The 19,118-nt window shown below is 41.0% G+C and overlaps 1 protein-coding gene across 2 annotated transcripts in view; it reads left to right on the plus strand.

Moving 5' to 3' along the window:
• Nucleotides 1–19,118, plus strand: part of EXOC4 (exocyst complex component 4) — an 804,198-nt gene that overhangs the window by 3,478 nt on the left and 781,602 nt on the right. Inside the window, exons 1-2 of one of the 2 annotated variants that reach the window (XM_067747056.1) lie at nt 14,500–14,521; nt 16,875–17,064. Coding sequence is in view for 1 of the 2 variants with exons in the window: in XM_067747055.1 (XP_067603156.1) it covers nt 16,875–17,064 (190 nt within the window). In the remaining variant the exon portion in view is untranslated. Of the gene's footprint in view, nt 1–14,499; nt 14,522–16,874; nt 17,065–19,118 lie in introns of those variants that run through there. The other variant, XM_067747055.1, reaches the window with a different exon arrangement.

Genomic DNA, 19,118 nt, shown 5'->3' on the forward strand with positions numbered 1-19,118 from the left:
GAAACATGTAAAATATGAACAGACATAAAATGTAAAACATTTATTAAAGATAAAAAGACTATAAACAAGCAAACTGAAGGGACCATGGTCTCTTTGCCTAGATAACCCTCGTTGCCATTAAAAAATTATATATGTGATTTTCTAAAATTATATGCATAATTTTTAAAAATTAGTTACATATTTAGAAAAGTCAGATATTTCAAGAGGTACAAAATAAAAAGTAGACTTTCCCCCCTGTTCGTCTCCCTCATGAAACATACCCCTTTTAAGTGTCCTGAGGGAAATATAAGACTGTATTTAAGTATGTGTGAATGTATAATCTTTAAACAAAATAATATATATTCTTTAATGTATTAATATCTAATATTGTTTATGAGTTTATATGCACTTAAGGAATATTCATAAAAATTATATATTCTATGTGCTTTAAACAAATGGGATCATACTATGTGCACTTTTGAACCTTTGTTCATTTGTTTTTCTTTATCTTGGAGATCTTTTCTAGCAGCACACGTTGATCTTATTCATTGTTTTTAGTGTCTAGGTAGTATTCTGTCACATGGATACACCATAGTCTATTTAATTGGTGGCCCATACCCCCCCACTTTTTAACACATACTTTGGTTTTATTTTTTGTTCTGTTAAAAATATGTTGCAATGAGCATTCTTGTACATTGGGCAGTATATCCATGGTGTAAGTCCATGGCAGTGGCAAGAGAATAGCTGATTTAGAGTATATGTGCATTTTGTGTTTTGACAGAGCCAAAATGTCCTCCAGAAAGACGGTAATTGACATCCCCACAAGTGGTGTATTAGAGTACCTGTTTTCCCGTGCTCTTGCCAGAAACCGAGTATTTTTGATGATTGTCTCTGTTAACTCTCCTCTACTGCATGATTAAGAGGGAAGTGTTTACCCCACTGTCATTTAGACAGTGTTGTTGCATGTATGTGGATATATGTGATTTGAAAATATTTTTTCCTGGTCTGTGGCTTTTCTTCTTATTCTCTAGGCAGAGAATTCGTCTTGTCCCGAGCAGAAGTTTTTAATCTTAGTAAAATCCAGCTTATCACTTGTTTCTTTCACGGATGGTGTGTAGCTAAAAAGTCATTGCTGTACCCGAGGTCATCTCAATTTTCTCCTATGCTAACTTCTAGGTGTTTGATATTTAGGTCTCATACTCATTTTGAATTAATTTTTGTGAAGGCTGTAGGATCTCTGTCTAGATTGATTTTTATTTTGGTGACTGTCCAGTTGTTCTCACACCATTTGTTGAAAAGATTATCTTTTCTCCATTGTTGGATATATGTGAGATCTTCACCAACATTCTATGCTTTTCGTTCTTTTTCTATGCACACTTGTCATTGTAACTTTTCCCATTTTCCTTTATAAAAATCGTATCACATAGACTTGTTAAAAAAATGTCATCAGAGAGAAACATTGTCCAAAAATCCTGTTTCCCAAAATACTGTTTTTGTTTTTAAGGTTTTTGTGTGGATCCTGTCCAGGTACCTACAGGGCTTAACGGTTGTAATTATAACAAAGTTAACACTATTTTTAGCGTAACAAAAGAATATAAATATCCTTGTATGAATATTTTTAAAGTGGTAGAAAGTTACAGAGAAGGAAATATAAGTTACTCATATTCACCCAGAATTAACCGTCGTTAATAACTTTGCTTTCAGCTTTTAAAAATCATTGCATTATTATAAAAATAGTACATACTCATTATAAAGTATTCAAACAATGGAAATGCAGAAAAATGTGAAGATGAAAGTAAAAAATATTTTTCCAAACTTTATCCTCCATAAGTTACCATCATTGATATTAGGTGAGCCTAATTTTAGATCTCTCTCTGTGTGTGTGTCTCTCTCTGTATGAGATATTGGATGGATAGATAGAAATATTTTAAAAGATAAATATGGGATCTTACTCTGTGTGCTAAACTTAACACGATAACTTAATGTCTCCGTTTTTAAGGTATACATACATATAGTAAAGTGCACACATATTAAGTATATGGCTTAATGAATTTTTGCCTGTGTAACCAGTACTCGTGTCAAGATAGAGAACACTTCCAGCATCCCTGTCAATTTTTTTCCAGTTCAGTTTTTTTGTAAGGATATCCTGTGGTTCCAACACCATTTGTTTAAAAGACTTCTTTTTTCACTGAATTTCTTTGGCACCTCTGTCAAAAATCAGGTGGCCAGTGTGGAGCTATCAATATTTCTTGACTCTCTAGTGTGTTCCATTCGTCTGTTTATCTTAATGACAGTTCTACACAGTCTTGATTACTGCTTTTATAAGTCTTGGAGACAGATAGTGTAAGCTTTCCAACTCTGTTCTACTTTTTCAAAGTTTTTTTGGCCATTCTAGGTCCTTTGCATTTCCATATCAGTTTTAGAATTAGCTAATCAATTTCTAGAATAAAACCCGCTGGGATGTTGGTTGGGATTGCATTGAATGTCCTGATTAATATGGGATAATTGACGTCTTAACAATATGAGTTTTCTGATCCATGAACAGGGTATCTCTCTCCACTTAACTCCTCTTAGCAATTTTTTTGTAGATTTCAATGTGTAAGTCCACGTATTGTTTGTCAGATTTACCTTTAAGTAGTTTAAGACACTTCAAGTTGTCCCACAGCTCACTGAACGCTGATGTTCTCCCCCCGCCCCCTTTGATTTTTTTGGTTTTTTTTTCTTGGTGAGTTTTTATTTTTTGGTATAGTTTCTGTTGCTGTGTGTTAAAGTTCACTAATCTTTTCTGCAATTCCTAATCTGCTGTTAATTCCATGTAATGTAATTTTTATTAGATTGTGGTTTTGCTCTCTAAGAAGTTTGATTTGGGTATTTAAAAAAATATCTTCAGTCTTTCCTATAGCTTCTTTAACATGGAATACAGGTGTTATAACTGTTTAAATGTTCTTTGCTAATTTTATCATCTGTTGCCATTTTGGGGTTAGTTTTGGTTGATTAATTCCCCCTCCCCTGCCCCCCGCCCCCGTGTGCCTTGCCACTTTGGATGCTAGATTTTGTGAATTTTACCTTGTTGGGTACTGATATTGGATATCTTTGTTTTCCTATAAATATTCTTGAGCATTGTTCTGGGATGTGGCTGTTACTTGGAAACAGTGTGGCCCTTTAAGGTCCTGTTTTAAATTTTGCTAATTGGGAGCAGAGCAACATTAGTTTAGGGCCATTTTGTCTCAGTACTATGGCAAAATCCTTCTGAGTACTCCACCCAGTGCTCTGTGAGTGATGAGGTTTTTCACTCGGGCTGTGTGTGATTTCAGATAATTGTTCTCGCAGTGCTTTCAGGTGGTTCTTTTTGTGGCCTTGAGTAGTTTTCTACCACGCATGCTCAGGGGAAGACTCCAGGGAGCTCCTCCACAGATTGCCAGGGTGCTTTGGGTAGCTCTCTCCTCTCCGGGACTCTGCTCTGCAAATTCGAACAGCTTTCATGTCCAAGGTTTTGAAACCCGTTCTGTTTGTTGTTTCAGATGGGAGGGTAAATCTATTTCCTGTTATTTAATCCGTTCCAGCAGTAGAAGTCTATCAGTGCTTCATATTTTAAAAAATATCTCAGGATATTAATCGTCATGGGTCAAATTTTGGGTTGCCTATGCTCAGAGAGGAAGAATAAGGTAACCAGATGTGCTAAATGAAGTTGTGGCGCGAAGGTGAGCTAGGTATCTCAGCGCTGATGGTCTTTCTGATTTTGCAGTATTTTACAGAGTATTTAATGAAACAGTTCATTTCGTATAGTACTTTTTCAGGAACTTTTCCTCCAGAACTCTTAGAAATGCCTAGGAACTAGTTTGCATCTGTTTATGTACTTATTTTAAAAAATGTAGTTCTTTTTATTTAATACCTGTGATGGTATTGTTTATTGAGGTCTAGTGTGGCTGGTAAATGGGTTTTCTTTGGGTGACATAGTACTTAGACTCTTTCTGTTGGTGGTGGTTTTGTTTTTGTTTGCATTGGGACGCTTGCAACCTGTGCTGGCCTTTTGCAGTTTGCAGTGGTGAGCTCTGCTTCCCTATTGTCTTTGTTTGTTTGTTTTTTGTGGTACGCGGGCCTCTTACTGCCGTGGCCTCTCCCGTTGCGGAGCACAGGCTCCGGACCTGCAGGGCTCAGCGGCCATGGCTCACGGGCCCAGCCGCTCCGCGGCATGTGGGATCCTCCCGGACCGGGCACGAACCCGTGTCCCCTGCATCGGCAGGCTGACTCTCAACCACTGCGCCACCAGGGAAGCCACCTATTGTCTTTATTTATTTATTTATGGCTGTGTTGGGTCTTCATTGCTGTGCACGGGCTTCTCATTGCGGTGGCTTCTGTTGTTGCGGAGCACGGGCTGTAGGCGTGCGGGCTTCAGTAGCTGTGGCTCCAAGGCTCTAGGGCACAGGCTCAGTAGTTGTGGTGCACGGGCTTAGTTGCTCTGCGGCATGTGGGATCTTCCTGGACCAGGGCTCAAACCCCTGTCTCCTGCATTGGCAGGCGGATTCTTTTTTTTTTTTTTTTTTTTTGGGCAGGCGGATTCTTAACCAGTGCGCCACCAGGGAAGCCCTACCCTATTGTCTTATACTCTGCTGCTCCATACGTTTTTGTTAACTGCTTTCAAGCTATGAAATGAGTTATGACCTTGGTCTTTATGGTAGCCAGTCCTTTGTGGTTTTCACCTTGAAAAACACTGAGACTCACCATTTAACAGGAAGTTATAAGGGAAAATTCTCGTGTATCATTTGACATTGTAAGAAAAATAAGTATTTCAAGATCCTTAGAAACTTTTCTGACTTTCATTTATTCTTTTAAACATAGACTTTTATATAAAGCCTTTGCAAAAAATACCGTGGCATGTAATTCAGGTGTTTTTCTGTTGGCAACTTGGTGCCTTTTTGTGCTGAATATTACGGGAGACATTATTTTGTACTCAAAATGTCAGTTGAGAGCTTGTTAGAAATGCGGACTCTTAGGCGCCACCTGAACCACCTAACCTGAATCTGCTGTTTAACAAGAGCCTCAGGTGAGTCTAATAAATGTTAGTTTGAATAGCCCTTAGGACATAATTTGGGAAAATACAAGAAACCAAGTAGCATTGTTAGCTTGTTTTTAGCTGAGATAATGGTATGGCCATTTTTCTTTTTAAAAAGTACTCTTCTTGGGCTTCCCTGGTGGCGCGGTGGTTGAGTCCGCCTGCCGATGCAGCGGACACGGGTTTGTGCCCTGGTCCGGGAAGATTCTACATGCCGCCGAGTGGCTGGGCCCGTGAGCCATGGCCGCTGAGCCTGCGCGTCCAGAGCCTGTGCTCTGCAATGGGAGAGGCCACAACTGTGAGAGGCCTGCGTACCGCATTAAAAAAAAAAAAAAAAAAGTACTCTTCTTAACAGATAAATACTGAAATACATACCAGTAAACATGATATCACTTCTGGGATTTGCTGCAAAATAAGAAGATTGGAGTCAGTGAGAGTATAGATGAAACAAGATGGGAATGTGTTGATAATTGTTGAAGGTGGGTTTATTCAATGAGTCTCTTAATTTTTGTGTTTGAAAATTTCCATAAAAATTTCACATGTGTATGTATGTTTATAATATATGTATATGCTGGGGAGAGGGAAGGTGGTGGGAATGACAAGGTTCTGTAGGTTAATAAATTGCAGAAATGCTGCATAATATATTCCTCTTCTATCCACCCCGCTCCTACCCAGACAACCTCCTGCCCAGAGGTAGCTTGTACATTAACATATTAAAGTCTCCTGAAAATGACTGTTGTTAGGAAACCTTCAATTTGTGTAACCCAGAATTTCCAAAATAGCCTATTACCACATAATGTCTATTAATATCTTATAAAACACTGTTTCTGAGGCACTCACTAGAAACTTCTCATTAGGGAATAGCATACATGTTTAAAATGGTCGAATGCTGTAATGCGTTGTAGTAACAAACATTCCCCAGGAGGTGAAAAATGAGATGACTGAAAACGGTGCTTTAAGGACATGGGGCTTAAAATGGGAGTGAAAGAGAGGTAGGGTTTGGTTCGGTAAGGGTGGGGGAGATTTTAAGTTGACTTTGTCAACCCTAGACTGTTGTATGCTTTTGGTAGAGGTGATTTTACTTAATTTTGGTAATGGCCTTCTCTGTTGGCTACAAGATTTATACTTTTGGTCCCCACAAGTGTTTTATATAACCGAGTTAATTGAAATATAAAAAAACTGCATGTGTCAGGTGTAGTAATTGGCCCTAAGCACTGTCTGAAGGAAGATGCCAGTGAAATTTTCAATTGACTTTAAAGCAGAAATTGTTTACTGTCACTTGATATTAAGTGAATCTCTTTGTAGTGAATTAGGGGATGTTGTTTTTATGCAGCAGAAAACTTTTTCAGAGGGACTTGTCATTATGAATCACTATCAGTTGGGATGGGATTCACTATCAGTTGGGATGGGATTATCTTGTGTTTTGTGGGATCTAATAAGACATAATTCAGAAACAAGCAATTGCGATGTCTAATTGAATATAATAAAATCTGATTTAAAAGTGTAGTGTAGATTTGGTTATGCTTTGAGTGAAGCCATATCTTATGTGATTATATAGTGATACACATCTCATATATTTAATGTGTAATTTTTTTTTTTTACAAAACTCAGAATTATGAGTTTTTATAGTTCATTGGAAGCCTTTGTAGACTATTCTTCTTATACAAAGGGGTCTGCTTCATTTAATAGGCTTTGAAGACCACTCTCAACTTGTTTGGTTAGGGTTCATAGTCGTAGTAAACTCTTTTCCTCCTTTTCAGTTTGTACTTTCACACTACTCAGAACTGTATTTAGTGTCCCTCCTGACATAATAGGTATATTGTTACTGTCAGGCACTTCTTAGGATGGCTGTTACATATTTTCGAAGAAAAGAAAATCTGACTCACACTGAAATAACGGCTAAGCGGATCTAATAGTGTAATCTAATATCTTCTAGTTAAAAGCAGTTTGGAAAAGAAAATAGAATTCACGTTTTCAAGAATCATGTCAGCTCTAGACTCTTTTTTTCTTGTGTTGGGATCAATAACAAAAAGAAATACTATGTTCTAGAAAGATCAGTAAGTTAATTGTTCATTTTCGTCCTACTTGGAGTGAGGTTCAGAAACTAGTTAACCCTTGAATATTTGTTGAGAGTTTAAAAATACTCAGTTTGGGCCTTATGATAATATGTTAGAATATGTTGTAAAGATGACTCCTGCTTTTTCCATTATGCAATTTAAAAAATTCACAAGAATTGTCCGAAAAAGAGAGAAGGTGGTACTGATTGAGGGATTCAGGTGCTTGATGAGTAAAAAGTGCAGGGGCTCAGTGACATCTAGTTTATCTGCTAAGGGGCCCACTTTGAGTACTTCCCAGATTGGGGATCACTGAGGAGATTTGATTCTTACTGTAGATTTTGATCTATAGAGCTGTAGCTTCCTGGTAAGTGATTTCTGGATATGTGGAGCCTTACTTGTAATTAGTTTCTCTGAGTTGCTTGAAGTGATTTCCATTAATTGTTTAATCTTTATCATTCCTGGAGGAGAGGTCACTGGATGCTAACAAGGAATGCCCTTAGAAGACAATTAAGCATATTAACTGTTTTCAGAAAGCCTGACTTAATGCTGATTATTCTGCAGGTGTCACCAAAATTCAGGTGTATTATGTTAAATATTTCTTATAGCAGGTTAATTAGTTATCTGAGACTCTATCAGGCAGGTAACTCTTCTTGGGGAAGAATCTGTGTTGCTGAGGTTAAGGGGGGGATTACTGGTAACATCTGCCTTGAGATTTTACCCAACCAGAATAACACCTCCTGTGTTTTATAGGGTGGTGTATTAGTCTGCTCAGGCTGCCATAACAAAATACCATAGACTGGGTGACTTAAACAACAAATTTTCTCACAGTTTTGGAGGCTAGAAGTCTAAGATCACGGTCTTGTACCATCAGGGTTGGTGTCTGGTGAGGCCTCTCTTCTTGGCTGGTAGATGGCCATCTTCTCGTGTGTCCTCAGATGGCCCTTCCTCTGAGTGTGTGGGGAGGGAGAGGGCTCTCGTGTCTCTTCCTCTTTTTAGAAGGACACCAGTTCCATCGCATTAACGCCCTGCCTGTATGACCTCACTTAATTTTTTTTTTTTTTTTGCGGTACACGGGCCTCTCACTGTTGTGGCCTCTCCCGTTGCGGAGCACAGGCTCCGGATGCGCAGGCTCAGCGGCCATGGCTCACGGGCCCAGCCGCTCCGCAGCACGTGGGATCTTCCCGGACCAGGGCACGAATCCGTGTCCCCTGCATCGGCAGGCGGACTCTCAACCACTGCGCCACCAGGGAAGCCCCTCACTTAATCTTTATTACCTCTCTTCTAGGCCCTGCCTCCAAATACAGTCACGTTGGGGATTAGGGATTCAACATATGAATTTTGTGGTGGTAGGTGGTGTGTGTGTCACAATTCAGTCCATAACATATGGTACTCTGGGCACTCTTACTTGTTGAAATACCCTAAAATGCTTCCAGAGTGACAGCCTGGCAATCTTGAGGCTCAGGCAAGAGCCCTGGTCAGGCTAATTTTTCACACTTGTTGTCAGTCTTACTACATGCTTTTCTGTCTTACAATGTTTAACAGTCCTCTATTAGCCCTCCAATACCGAATACTTGTACTGTGGACGCTCTTCAGAGAATTTCTGTCTGGTCAGCTTGAACTATCAAAAGGCTTGCTCAGAGGAGGAAGTTAATGAAACATGATTTGTTCCGTTTAGTCCTTTAAATTCCCTAAATTCTATTCTTAGATTAAAATCATTGGAAAGCTTAATACTTTGGACTATATTCAGAGTCTTTGAAAATCTCTTAGGTCCGAGTTGTGTTTTAATGTTACGTTCTTGAAGGGACTTATAAGAAATGGCCGTGTAAAATTCATTACTTTGTTTTTAGAAGGTTGTTGAGGACATTGATCACTATATTGTGTAATGTCTTGTTTTATTTTTATTTAAAAATTTTTTTTTTTATTTTGGGCTGTGTTGGGTCTTCGTTGCTGCACGCAGGCTTTCTCTAGTTGCTGCATGTGGGGGCTACTCTTCGTTGTGGTGTGTGGGCTTCTCACTGTGGTGGCTTCTTATTGTGGAGTGCAGGCTCTAGGCACACAGGCCTCAGTAGTTGTGGCACGAGGGCTTCAGTAGTTGTGGCTCTCAGGCTCTAGAGCGTAGGCTCAGTAGTTGTGGTGCACGGGCTTAGTTGCTCCGTGGCATGTGGGATCTTCCCGGACCAGGGCTTGAACCTGTGTCCCCTGCATTGGCAGGTGGATTCTTAACTGCTGTGCCACCAGGGAAGTCCATGTCTTCTTGTTTTAAGTGAAAGTTTTTTTTTTGTTTTTAGAATTTAGTATTAGTTTAAAGTTTGCTTGCTTAGAGCAACTGGAATCTGTCTTTTTGAGAATGGGAATTATATATAATTGGCTAGGGTTCTCTTTTTGCATCGGCTACTAGGAGCCCCAAAGTTAAATTGGGGGCTCATTTCATACATGCTACGTTTGTCCGTATGACCTGTGTACCTGTGTTTTACATTTATATGGCATTGTTGTCCTGCTTGTCTTCAACTAGTTCCTCTTATTTGTATTGTCCACATTCTTGTATATACAAACCATCTCAGATCTTTTTTGGAAAGAACTGGGATAGAATTGAAATGAAACTTGAAAGTAAATATTGTTACTCATTATTCGCCATTAACTGTTGGTTGAAAGCTGTTATTCTTTTCTTTGGTGCTAACTCCCAGGTGACTTCAGAGAACACTTTTAGAGTAGAAGCCCGCAAAGCTGTCCTGATGTGGCTCCCGGCTTCCTCTCTGACCTTGTCTCCTATCATTGTCATCCGTCCTCCCTTCTCTAAAGCCACATTGACTTCTTGACCATTCCTTTTTCCTTGAACAGGCCAGACATGTCCTACTTCAGGGCCTGTGTGTCTTCTCTTGTCTCTGGGATCAGTTTACCCGGGTAGTGCCAGCCGTACCCCTCCTGCTCTCTCCGGCTTTCTAGAAAGCTCTGTTCAAATGGCATCTTGATCTGAGAAACCATTCCTGGCCTTCTTGTGTAAAAGAGTCTCCCTTCCCCCTACCCTGCCTTCGTTTTTCCATAGCTGCTCCCTCACTCTCCCGGCCTCCATGTGTTGTATGCCTGCTTCCCCCACTAGACCAGGGTGTGAGCTTCATGAGGGAGGGATTGGTTTATATTCACAGCTGTGTCTCTAGCCACTTACAGCTATGCCTGCTAAGTTGTAGGTGTGTCGTAACTATTTGTTCAATGACTAAATGGACGAAAGAGGGTCAATGTAGCTATTGCTTGTCCTTTCCTATAGATTTTTGAACTGACATTTATTTGTGTGAGATAGTCTAGTTGCAGTTGTTCCTTAAGGCAGGTGACTGCCCTCCATGACCTCTTCAGGTCCTGCATCTTGCTGCTGCTCATTATTTAGCTTTATCTAAGCTCTTAATGTACCAGGCACCATAAGAATATAGAGAAAAGGTCTGATCTCAGTTCGTAAACATCCTCAGGAATTTTCCACTGGGGGAGGCTTTAGGGGACTTGGGCTAACAATGTTGTGATTCACAAATGATTGATTTTGTTCCTAATAACGTGTCAGCCCCGCATTGAGGGCATCTTATATCTTACAGAGCACATTCACACACTTCTCCAATCCTCACGATAACCTGGTGAGGCAGGTTCTCTTACCTTGTCTGTTTGACAAGGAAAGAAACAGGCCCAGACATGTTAACTGACTTGCCCAAGGTCAAAGAGCTTGAAAGTTGCAGACGCCTCATGTTTGACATTATTTGGTCAGAAGCAAGACACTTCTGCTGTATTCCTAATGGTAGTATTCTAGATTTGTTTTTTTCATCGTATTCTGCCTTTGACTGGAGGTTATTGTTTCTCTTGAGTGATAGGTTACCTTTGGGGGACTAACCCTGTTTTCATAGGTGTGCTTTTTCTTTTATTTGATCTTGCTTTTGTCTTTTTTAAAGAGTAATATCGACTTTTGTGTACTTTCTCCTGTCTGGACTCCATTACTCTATTAAGTCCAAAGTGAAAGCAAAATTGTTCCATAGAAGGAGCCAGTTATCAGTGACTAGTTATTTTCCTTTCAAAACACTTGACCGGCTACACTGAAATACAGAAGCTGGTGTCAAAAAGGAAACTGACAAATTTCAGTTTAGACCTGCAGGTATTTCCCCTGGGTTTTTATGCTTGTTTATAGGGCTTTCTTGGAGCTGGTGGTTGTAAATTCACTAGAACCATTTAAGGGACGTGTTCCTACGAGGTGTTGTTAACAATAGCGTAGCATGGGTACCGTGGTCCTTTTAGTCCACTGGGTAAATAAATTCCTTCCTGGGATTAATTAGTCATGGTTAGTGATGTCATTCATCATGCAAATGCCAGAGCTGTGTTAGTGAAAAATTCTTAGTGATCCAGAGACGTCTGTGTCCAGCTTAACTGGAATCTACGCTTTTATGTGCATCCATGAACTTGGCAATAGTTTGTAAAGCATAATGATTTTGAGATAGGAATGGAAAGCTCTAAAGAATGGTTCAGTAACTTGAAGGCATCTTGGGATGGCAACTTCAAATAGTTTCTCCTCTGCTCCATGTCTTCTTTTAGCTCATGCTTTTTAAACCTTCTTGTCCAGATTCAAGACTGTTACTACTGAAGAAGCCGCCAGGTGCTCTGTTGACATCTCTAGCTGTTCACTCCTCTCTTGACATGTGGGCTGTAGCTTGATTAGGCTGCAGTCCTGCAGCTCGGGAGCTGAAGGCGGGAAAGGCGGTTTCACAGCATGTATAGTGGAAAGGGCATGGGTTTTGGCGTCAAGTATACTCAGCTTTAATTTCATTTTTGATGTTAGCTGTGTGCAACTTTACCTCACTGTTCCTTTGAATCTTGATCTGTAAAAAGGTGGTGATACTATCTCACCAGACCATTTTGAGAGTCACCTTAAATTATGTGTACAAAATAACTCATGCATTGTTTGGTGTATAATAGACATTCAGTAACTTATATCCTGTGCCTCACTTTTGACCTTCTTTTCCCAAAATGTGGGACACAGGAATGCATGTAAATTTGTGCATTTAGTTTTAAAATCTCCCAAGTAGAGGGTGAGTGAGAGCTAGATTGTCTGTCAAAGGGATCTTGGATCATTTTTGGACTCAACATTTTCAAAAGAATACTGTGTAGTTTTAGGTTACATGATTAGAAATAGAGTGCCTATATTATGGGATATAAAACCTCTTTCTGTCTGGATGGTCACACCCTATTAGAAGTATGTTGTGTCAGTTCTGAGTACCACATCTTGAGGCAGGATAGGGAACCTTTTAAGAACCAGACTCTCCAGGTCTGAGGCCTGGCTCTGTTACTTAAAAGTTCTGTGCTTCAAACGCACAACTCAGTCTTCATTTGTAAGAAGAGGGGGGACAATGGCACCTACTCCACAGGTGTTGTCTGGAATAAATTATTATATATAAACCACTTAGATTAATGTAGTAAGTCCTATGTGAGTGTTACCCATTTTCAAGGGAACTTCAGAAGAAAGTAACAAGGCTGGTGGGCTGCCATGTTGTGGGAGAAACAGATGAAGAAATTGGAGGTGCTGAAGGTGAGAAAAAAACTATTGAGAGTCCTTGACCATTTAAAGAGAGACTTTATGAAAGAGGGAATAGACTTATTTTATGTTGCTGAAAAAGGTGGAACTAGGATCAATGGGTAGAAATTACAAAGAGGCTGATTTTGCTTTATGTTAATGAAAGACCTTGTAACAAGTAGAGCAGTTCAAAATTGCAGTGAATGGCTTTGTGGGCCAGTGAGGTTTCCCTTGCACAGAGGCTTAGAAGGCCGAGGAGAAGTTCCTGACCTGGCTGGCGGGGTGAGCTAGACGACAGACGTTCTCTTCTACCCTGCTCTCAGTTCAGGTCAAGTGACTTGCTTAAAGTAGGATAATCCTACACTGAATTTTGCTGCGTTTTGGTAGCATGTGTGGGAACTTTCTCCCTAGAGTCAGTCTGCTTTTATGGTCTATCATTCATTCATTGTGCAGATATTTATTGTGGGAGGCATTGTATTTCTGGTCTCACTTTGCAGAAAAGAAAACAGGTTGGAAATGAATCTTCATTTATGGTCTACTATTGCTTGACACCATGCAGTCCCCGGAGGAACCCAATGAATTAGGTTTCATTTTTGTTGGGAGACGATTCTCCTTGGGAAGTTTGTGTTTCTGAAGTTCTTGTGAGCAAAGTACGGGTGCCCTTTGTTTTAGACTGTCAAGGATGTTTGTTTGACATGTTTGGAAAATAGAGAAAACCTTTCCAGAGCAAAGGGCAGGCATGTTTACTGCCTTTAAGCAGGCATGTTTAAGCTCAGGGTTCCTCTCCAGCAACTCAGCATGTGTAGGCATCCATTTGGGCCCATCCTTCCAACGCCCATGGGACTTGGGGGCAGGGGGCCTGCTACAAATATGCTGATGCTCGTGTTACTTGCTGTGCTATGACTAATAAAGTCCTGAGCTTCTGACCCACCCGGGAGTTTTGTGACTTCCCCTAGCATCCGTGAAACTGTGGCAGGCTAACTTGTTAGCTTCTAAGTAGGATAAAGTCTCAGACTTCGCATTTCTTGACAGTATGGAGGAGTGAAGTGGGAGGTCAAATCTCATGCCTCTCCTATAAAAAGGGAGAGGGAGGGGACTTCTCTGGTGGTGCAGTGGTTAAGAATCTGCCTGCCAATGCAGGGGACACGGGTTCGAGCCCTGATCTGGGAAGATCCCACATGCCGTGGAGCAACTAAGCCCGTGTGCCACAACTACTGAGCCTGAGCTCTAGAGCCCTCGAGCCACAACTGCTGAGCCCGCATGCCACAACTACTGAAGCCCGAGCGCCTAGAGCCTATGCTCTGCAGCAAGAGGAGCCACAGCAATGAGAAGCTGCACACTGCAACAAAGAGTAGCCCCCTCTCGCCACAACTAGAGAAAGCCGCGTGCAGCAACGAAAACCCAACACGGCCAAAAATAAATAAATTTATAAAAAAAAAAAAGGGAGAGGCAGGATAACCACAGGACCCACTCCAGTGGGCTGTTCTGAGGATTAAACATACTTTCTATAAAATGTGCAGCCTCTAGATATTAGTGGCTATTATCGCTGCCTTCCTTTTCTCTAATTAAAAAAAAAAAACTTTAATGGTTTTGTCCTCTCAGAGTTCTCCTATGTAAGTATATTTGACTAAAGGCAAAATGTCATTCAGCCCAGTTTACATCAAGAGGATGAATTTCAGATGTGGGGCAAACATGGCACAGGCTATTTCCTTATATAAATATTTTCTCTGAAAATGAAAATAGGAGCTAAAACCCCCTATAGGCCCATCTTTCTCATCTTCATTTTAGTAACCCTTTGTGTTTTCTAAGTCATTTCTAATGCCATGGTAATGTGTTACAGGGACCACTGATGCCCGAGAAGGTGTCCTCTCTCTCAGCCTGACATCTTCCTTGATGGTAATTCTACTAGTTAATGTAAACAATGTGAAATGCTTGGCATGTTTCCTCCCACAAACGGTGGTGGGGAGGAAATCATGCAAAACATCATAAAGATGGCAAACTGATCCAGTGTAGCTTTGAAAAGTCTGTGGCCATTGGCTGTGAAAGAGGGGAATAATAGTTCAATATCTGGGAACTCTTCCCTTTGGGACACTTGATAAATTGAAGGCATTTTCTGACTGTGCTTTACTTTAGATTAACAGCCTGGAAGGTTTCAGATTTAAAGAGCAAAGTTATATATCACAGAAACAACAGGGTGATATGCTTAGCCACCCTGTAGGCAAATACTGCAAGTAGTATTGGTAGCTCTCTCTTTGAAGCCAAATTCCCCCTAAGTTCTCTACTCTGACTTACTTTATTAGTCAAATGCTTGTGTGGTATTTTCTACCTGAAAGTAAGCTTGGAGGTAGTCTGGTGTAGGCTTAGCAGTTGACAGAGGAGGACACAGAATCTGGCGTGGTAAAGGCCTTCCTTCAAGTCTTGGGGTTCCCAGTGTGTGGCCTGGAGCGTATCCTGTAGCCCTCACAGGCTTCACCTTTTCCTTCCTTCCATTTCTATCCCTCCTGCTCCCCATTTCATGCTGGGCCCCATCTCTTGACATCTCTAACACACTTGCAAACTTCTTTTTTGAGGTCAGATTGAAGTCAGAGACTGGCCTGCTGAATCGCCCTCTAAATTGGAAGATAAGTTTTATATATTATGTGACTCATGAATTAAGATCTTTCACTCTAAGTGACATTTTGGAGAAGACTGTTGTACAGTGTTTTGCTTGCAAAAATCTGGAAGGGGTTATGTGACTGATTCGCTGACAGACCATCTCTGAAAGCAGTTCTAATGATGGACTTATAATTGATTGCATCCATCATTGAGAGCCTAAACTACCCCCTCCCTAAATTAAAAAAGATAAATGAAATAAAGTATGCTGAATGTATAGCTGACAAATCTGAGGGAATTTAATGAAACTAAATTACTGCAGCCAACAGATAAGAGAAAAAGGTTTCTTTGTTACTGATTATAACACTAAATTAAAAAAAAAATTATCCAAGAAGGATAAAAGAGGAAACAAGATCTGTGGTTCATGTATCAAACTAAGTTATTGAAAGATTTTTAATAAGTGTATCTATCTCATTCCCTGCTTATTGTTGATTCGTATCAATCTTGTTAGTGCTGTTGGAAGAACAGTAAATGCAGGAACTGCCTTGTAGTATAGCTGATATTGCCGTCTGTTGTAGTGGGTTTTAGAATGACTGTGACCTTATTTCCAGGCCGCTGGGGGGCTCTGTACTAAATTCATGTCATTTGAATGAACTATTTGGAAGGCGGTTCCTCAGTGTAGAAGCAATTTTATAGTGCTTTGGGCTATGTATAAAAGAAGACCGTAAAGCAATTATACTCCAATAAAGATGTTAAAAAAAAAGAAGACCAAGCGAAAGTGACTTAAACAATGGATATTTATTATCTCCCCTAACAGGGAGTTCCTCGGTAAGGCAGCTGTGGGTTGGCTGCTCTAGTGGCCCAATGATGTAATGGCAGTAGCTTGGCATTTCTCTTGGCTTCCCCTTCCAGGATTATAGTATGGCTAATGTATGATTATCTTAGTTTTGTATAACAGTACCCGGTGTTGGGAAAAGGGACCTGCTTCCTGTTAACCTTCTTGCAAGCAAACTACTCCTAGGGGCTTCCCTGGTGGCACAGTGGTTAAGAATCGCCTGCCAATGCAGGGAACACAGGTTCGAGCCCTGCTCCGGGAAGATCCCACATGCCGTGGAGCACCTGGGCCTGTGTGCCACAACTACTGAGCCTGCACGCCTAGAGCCCATGCTCTGCAACGAAGAGTAGCCCCCACTTGCCGCAACTAGAGAAAGCTTGTTTGCTGCAACAAAGACCCAAAGTAGCCAAAAATAAATAAAATAAATAAATAAAAAAATATCATTTTATAAAAAGAAAAAGAAAACTACTCCTAGAAGTCCTTAGGTCTCATTGGCCAGACTTGTCACTGGTAAGGGGAATGCAAGTACTTGAATTCACTCCAACAAATCAAGACCTACCCAGGTTCTTGCAGAGCTCATGCTGCCTGTTACCTGATTATGCCAAGGGGAAAAGTGAAGAGAAAGACTCCTTGGATTGGCAACCAATAAATCCATTTAGATAGGCTGCTGGATTTTACTGTGCAGGCGGTTTCATATTTTCTCTTAGTAACTTGTTTCATTTCCTAGTTAGTGAGGTGAATGTGCTCTCATTGACTAACTCATCCTTCGTCTACTTTTGGGTTTTAAGTTTGCCTCAGCTTGATATATTCTGTCTTTACCAGGACCCTGTCTACCAGTGATGATGTTGAAGACAGAGAAAATGAGAAGGGGCGTCTTGAAGAAGCCTATGAGAAGTGTGATCGTGACCTGGATGAATTGATTGTGCAGCACTACACAGAATTGACGACAGCCATTCGCACGTACCAGAGCATCACAGAGCGCATCACCAACTCCCGAAACAAAATAAAGCAGGTAAGCCTCCATCCTTCTAATATCTGGTGATTGTTGCATCTACCATTAGTCTAGGTGTTATAGCTTGGAGGTGCCCTGGTAGTGGTAACAGCCTTAACGAGTGATTCATACTGATGCTTTGCAGGAGTTTTGCAGGTTTCTGGAAAATGCCAGAATGCAGAGGATCACAGAGGGCATCTGGACTTGCTTCTTTTCTCCCTTAAGTCTGATCCTTGGCTTCTGCCATTACTTTTCTTTTTTTAAAAATAAATTTATTTATTTATTTATTTTGGCTGCGTTGGGTCTTCCTTGCTGTGTGCAGGCTTTCTCTAGTTGCAGTCAGTGGGGCCTACTCTTTGTGGTGGTACGCGGGCTTCTCATTGCGGTGGCTTTTCTTGTTGCAGAGCACGGACTATGTGTGTGGGCTCAGTAGTTGTGGCACACGGGCTCAGTAGTTGTGGCTCGTGGGGTCTAGAGTGCTGGTTCAGTAGTTTTGGCACAGAGGCTTAGTTGCTCTGTGGCATGTGGGATCTTCCCAGACCAGGGATAGAACCCACGTCCCCTGCGTTGGCAGGTGGATTCTTTTTTTTTTTTTTGTGGTACGCGGGCCTCTCACTGTTGTGGCCTCTCCCGTTGTGGAGCACAGGCGCCGGACGCGCAGGCTCAGCGGCCATGGCTCACGGGCCCAGCCGCTCCGCGGCATGTGGGATCTTCCCGGACTGGGGCATGAACCCGTGTCCCCTGCATCGGCAGGCAGACTCTCAACCACTGCGCCACCAGGGAAGCCCGGCAGGTGGATTCTTAACCGCTGCTCTACCAGGGAAGTCCCTCTGCCATTACTTTTCATTGCAGTGTGAAATGGCTCAGAGGAGATGGCCTCAACTTGAGGAAGCCTAAAAGGGGAGCTGTTTTAAGAATCTAGGGCCTTTTATTGTTAGAGGCTCTCGTTATAATGTATTAAATGTATTTATTGTGCTCATGTCACACATTGTGTGTGTGTATTGCTGTAGCAGTTGAAAATAAAAAAATTTTTGGTGTTGAGTATGTCACCCCATTTGAAGTTGGTTGTGATTTCTCTGCAGTCATTGTACATTCTTGGTGGTTTTTGAGAAGAAAATCTAACTCACAAATTATTAAATGTAAATACTTATGAATACTGAAGTTCTTGAACATGATTCTTTAGTAGTGACAAGCATGCATTAATTTTTATTTTGTAATTGTCTTTCATATTTTGGAGCTGTTTTTCTTTCACTTTTTCTTTCTCTCTTCCTCTCCTTCCCTCTTCTTGGTTCCTTTCTTCTTTGTTTTTTTTTTTATTGGGGTATAGTTGTTTTACAATGTTTTAGTTTCTACTGTACAGCGAAGTGAAGTAGAGTTCCTTGCGCTATACAGCAGGTTCTTATTAGTTATCTATTTTATACGTATGGGTGTATATATGTCAATCCCAATCTCCCAATTCACCCCACCACTACCTACCCACCCCGCTTTCCCACCTTGGTGTCCATACATTTGTTCTCTACATCTGTGTCTCTATTTCTGGTCTGTAAGGCAGAAATTGGTTCCTTTCTTCTTTCCTTCCTTCCCTCCCTCCCTCCCCACTTCCTTCTGTGGTTGGTCTTTGAAAAACTTTTGGTTCCTGGGTGCCACATCTTTAGTTCTTAAAGGATAAAGTGGGTTCATAAGGGGTATTTTTTATATTTGGCCAAGGGATGAACGGATCAAGTAAAGGTTATACACTGTCACATCATAGTTATGTGGTTCTTGGCTATTTATTTTGAGGGTCACTCCTTTAATACCTTGTGTTACTGCTCTCTGATAAATAACAATTGGTCCCACTTACTGAGCACTGATTCCTTGCCAGGCAGAATTGTGTCTGTTCCCCACTCAACAAATTTAGGATTTGAACTCTGGTCTCCCTGCTCTGAGGTCCTTGATGCTGGTTTTCAGACATCTTTTAAGCAGTAGTCCCCCATTTCTTTGTACATGAGATATTTTGCAGAACCCCAACATACCAGTTGCCTCTTGTTTGCTATTGGGCTGAGAGATGCAGAGCCTCATGCTGGCTCCCCTCCTTA

This window comes from Pseudorca crassidens, chromosome 8 (genome assembly GCF_039906515.1).
Source record: "Pseudorca crassidens isolate mPseCra1 chromosome 8, mPseCra1.hap1, whole genome shotgun sequence".
Lineage (NCBI taxonomy): Eukaryota > Metazoa > Chordata > Mammalia > Artiodactyla > Delphinidae > Pseudorca > Pseudorca crassidens.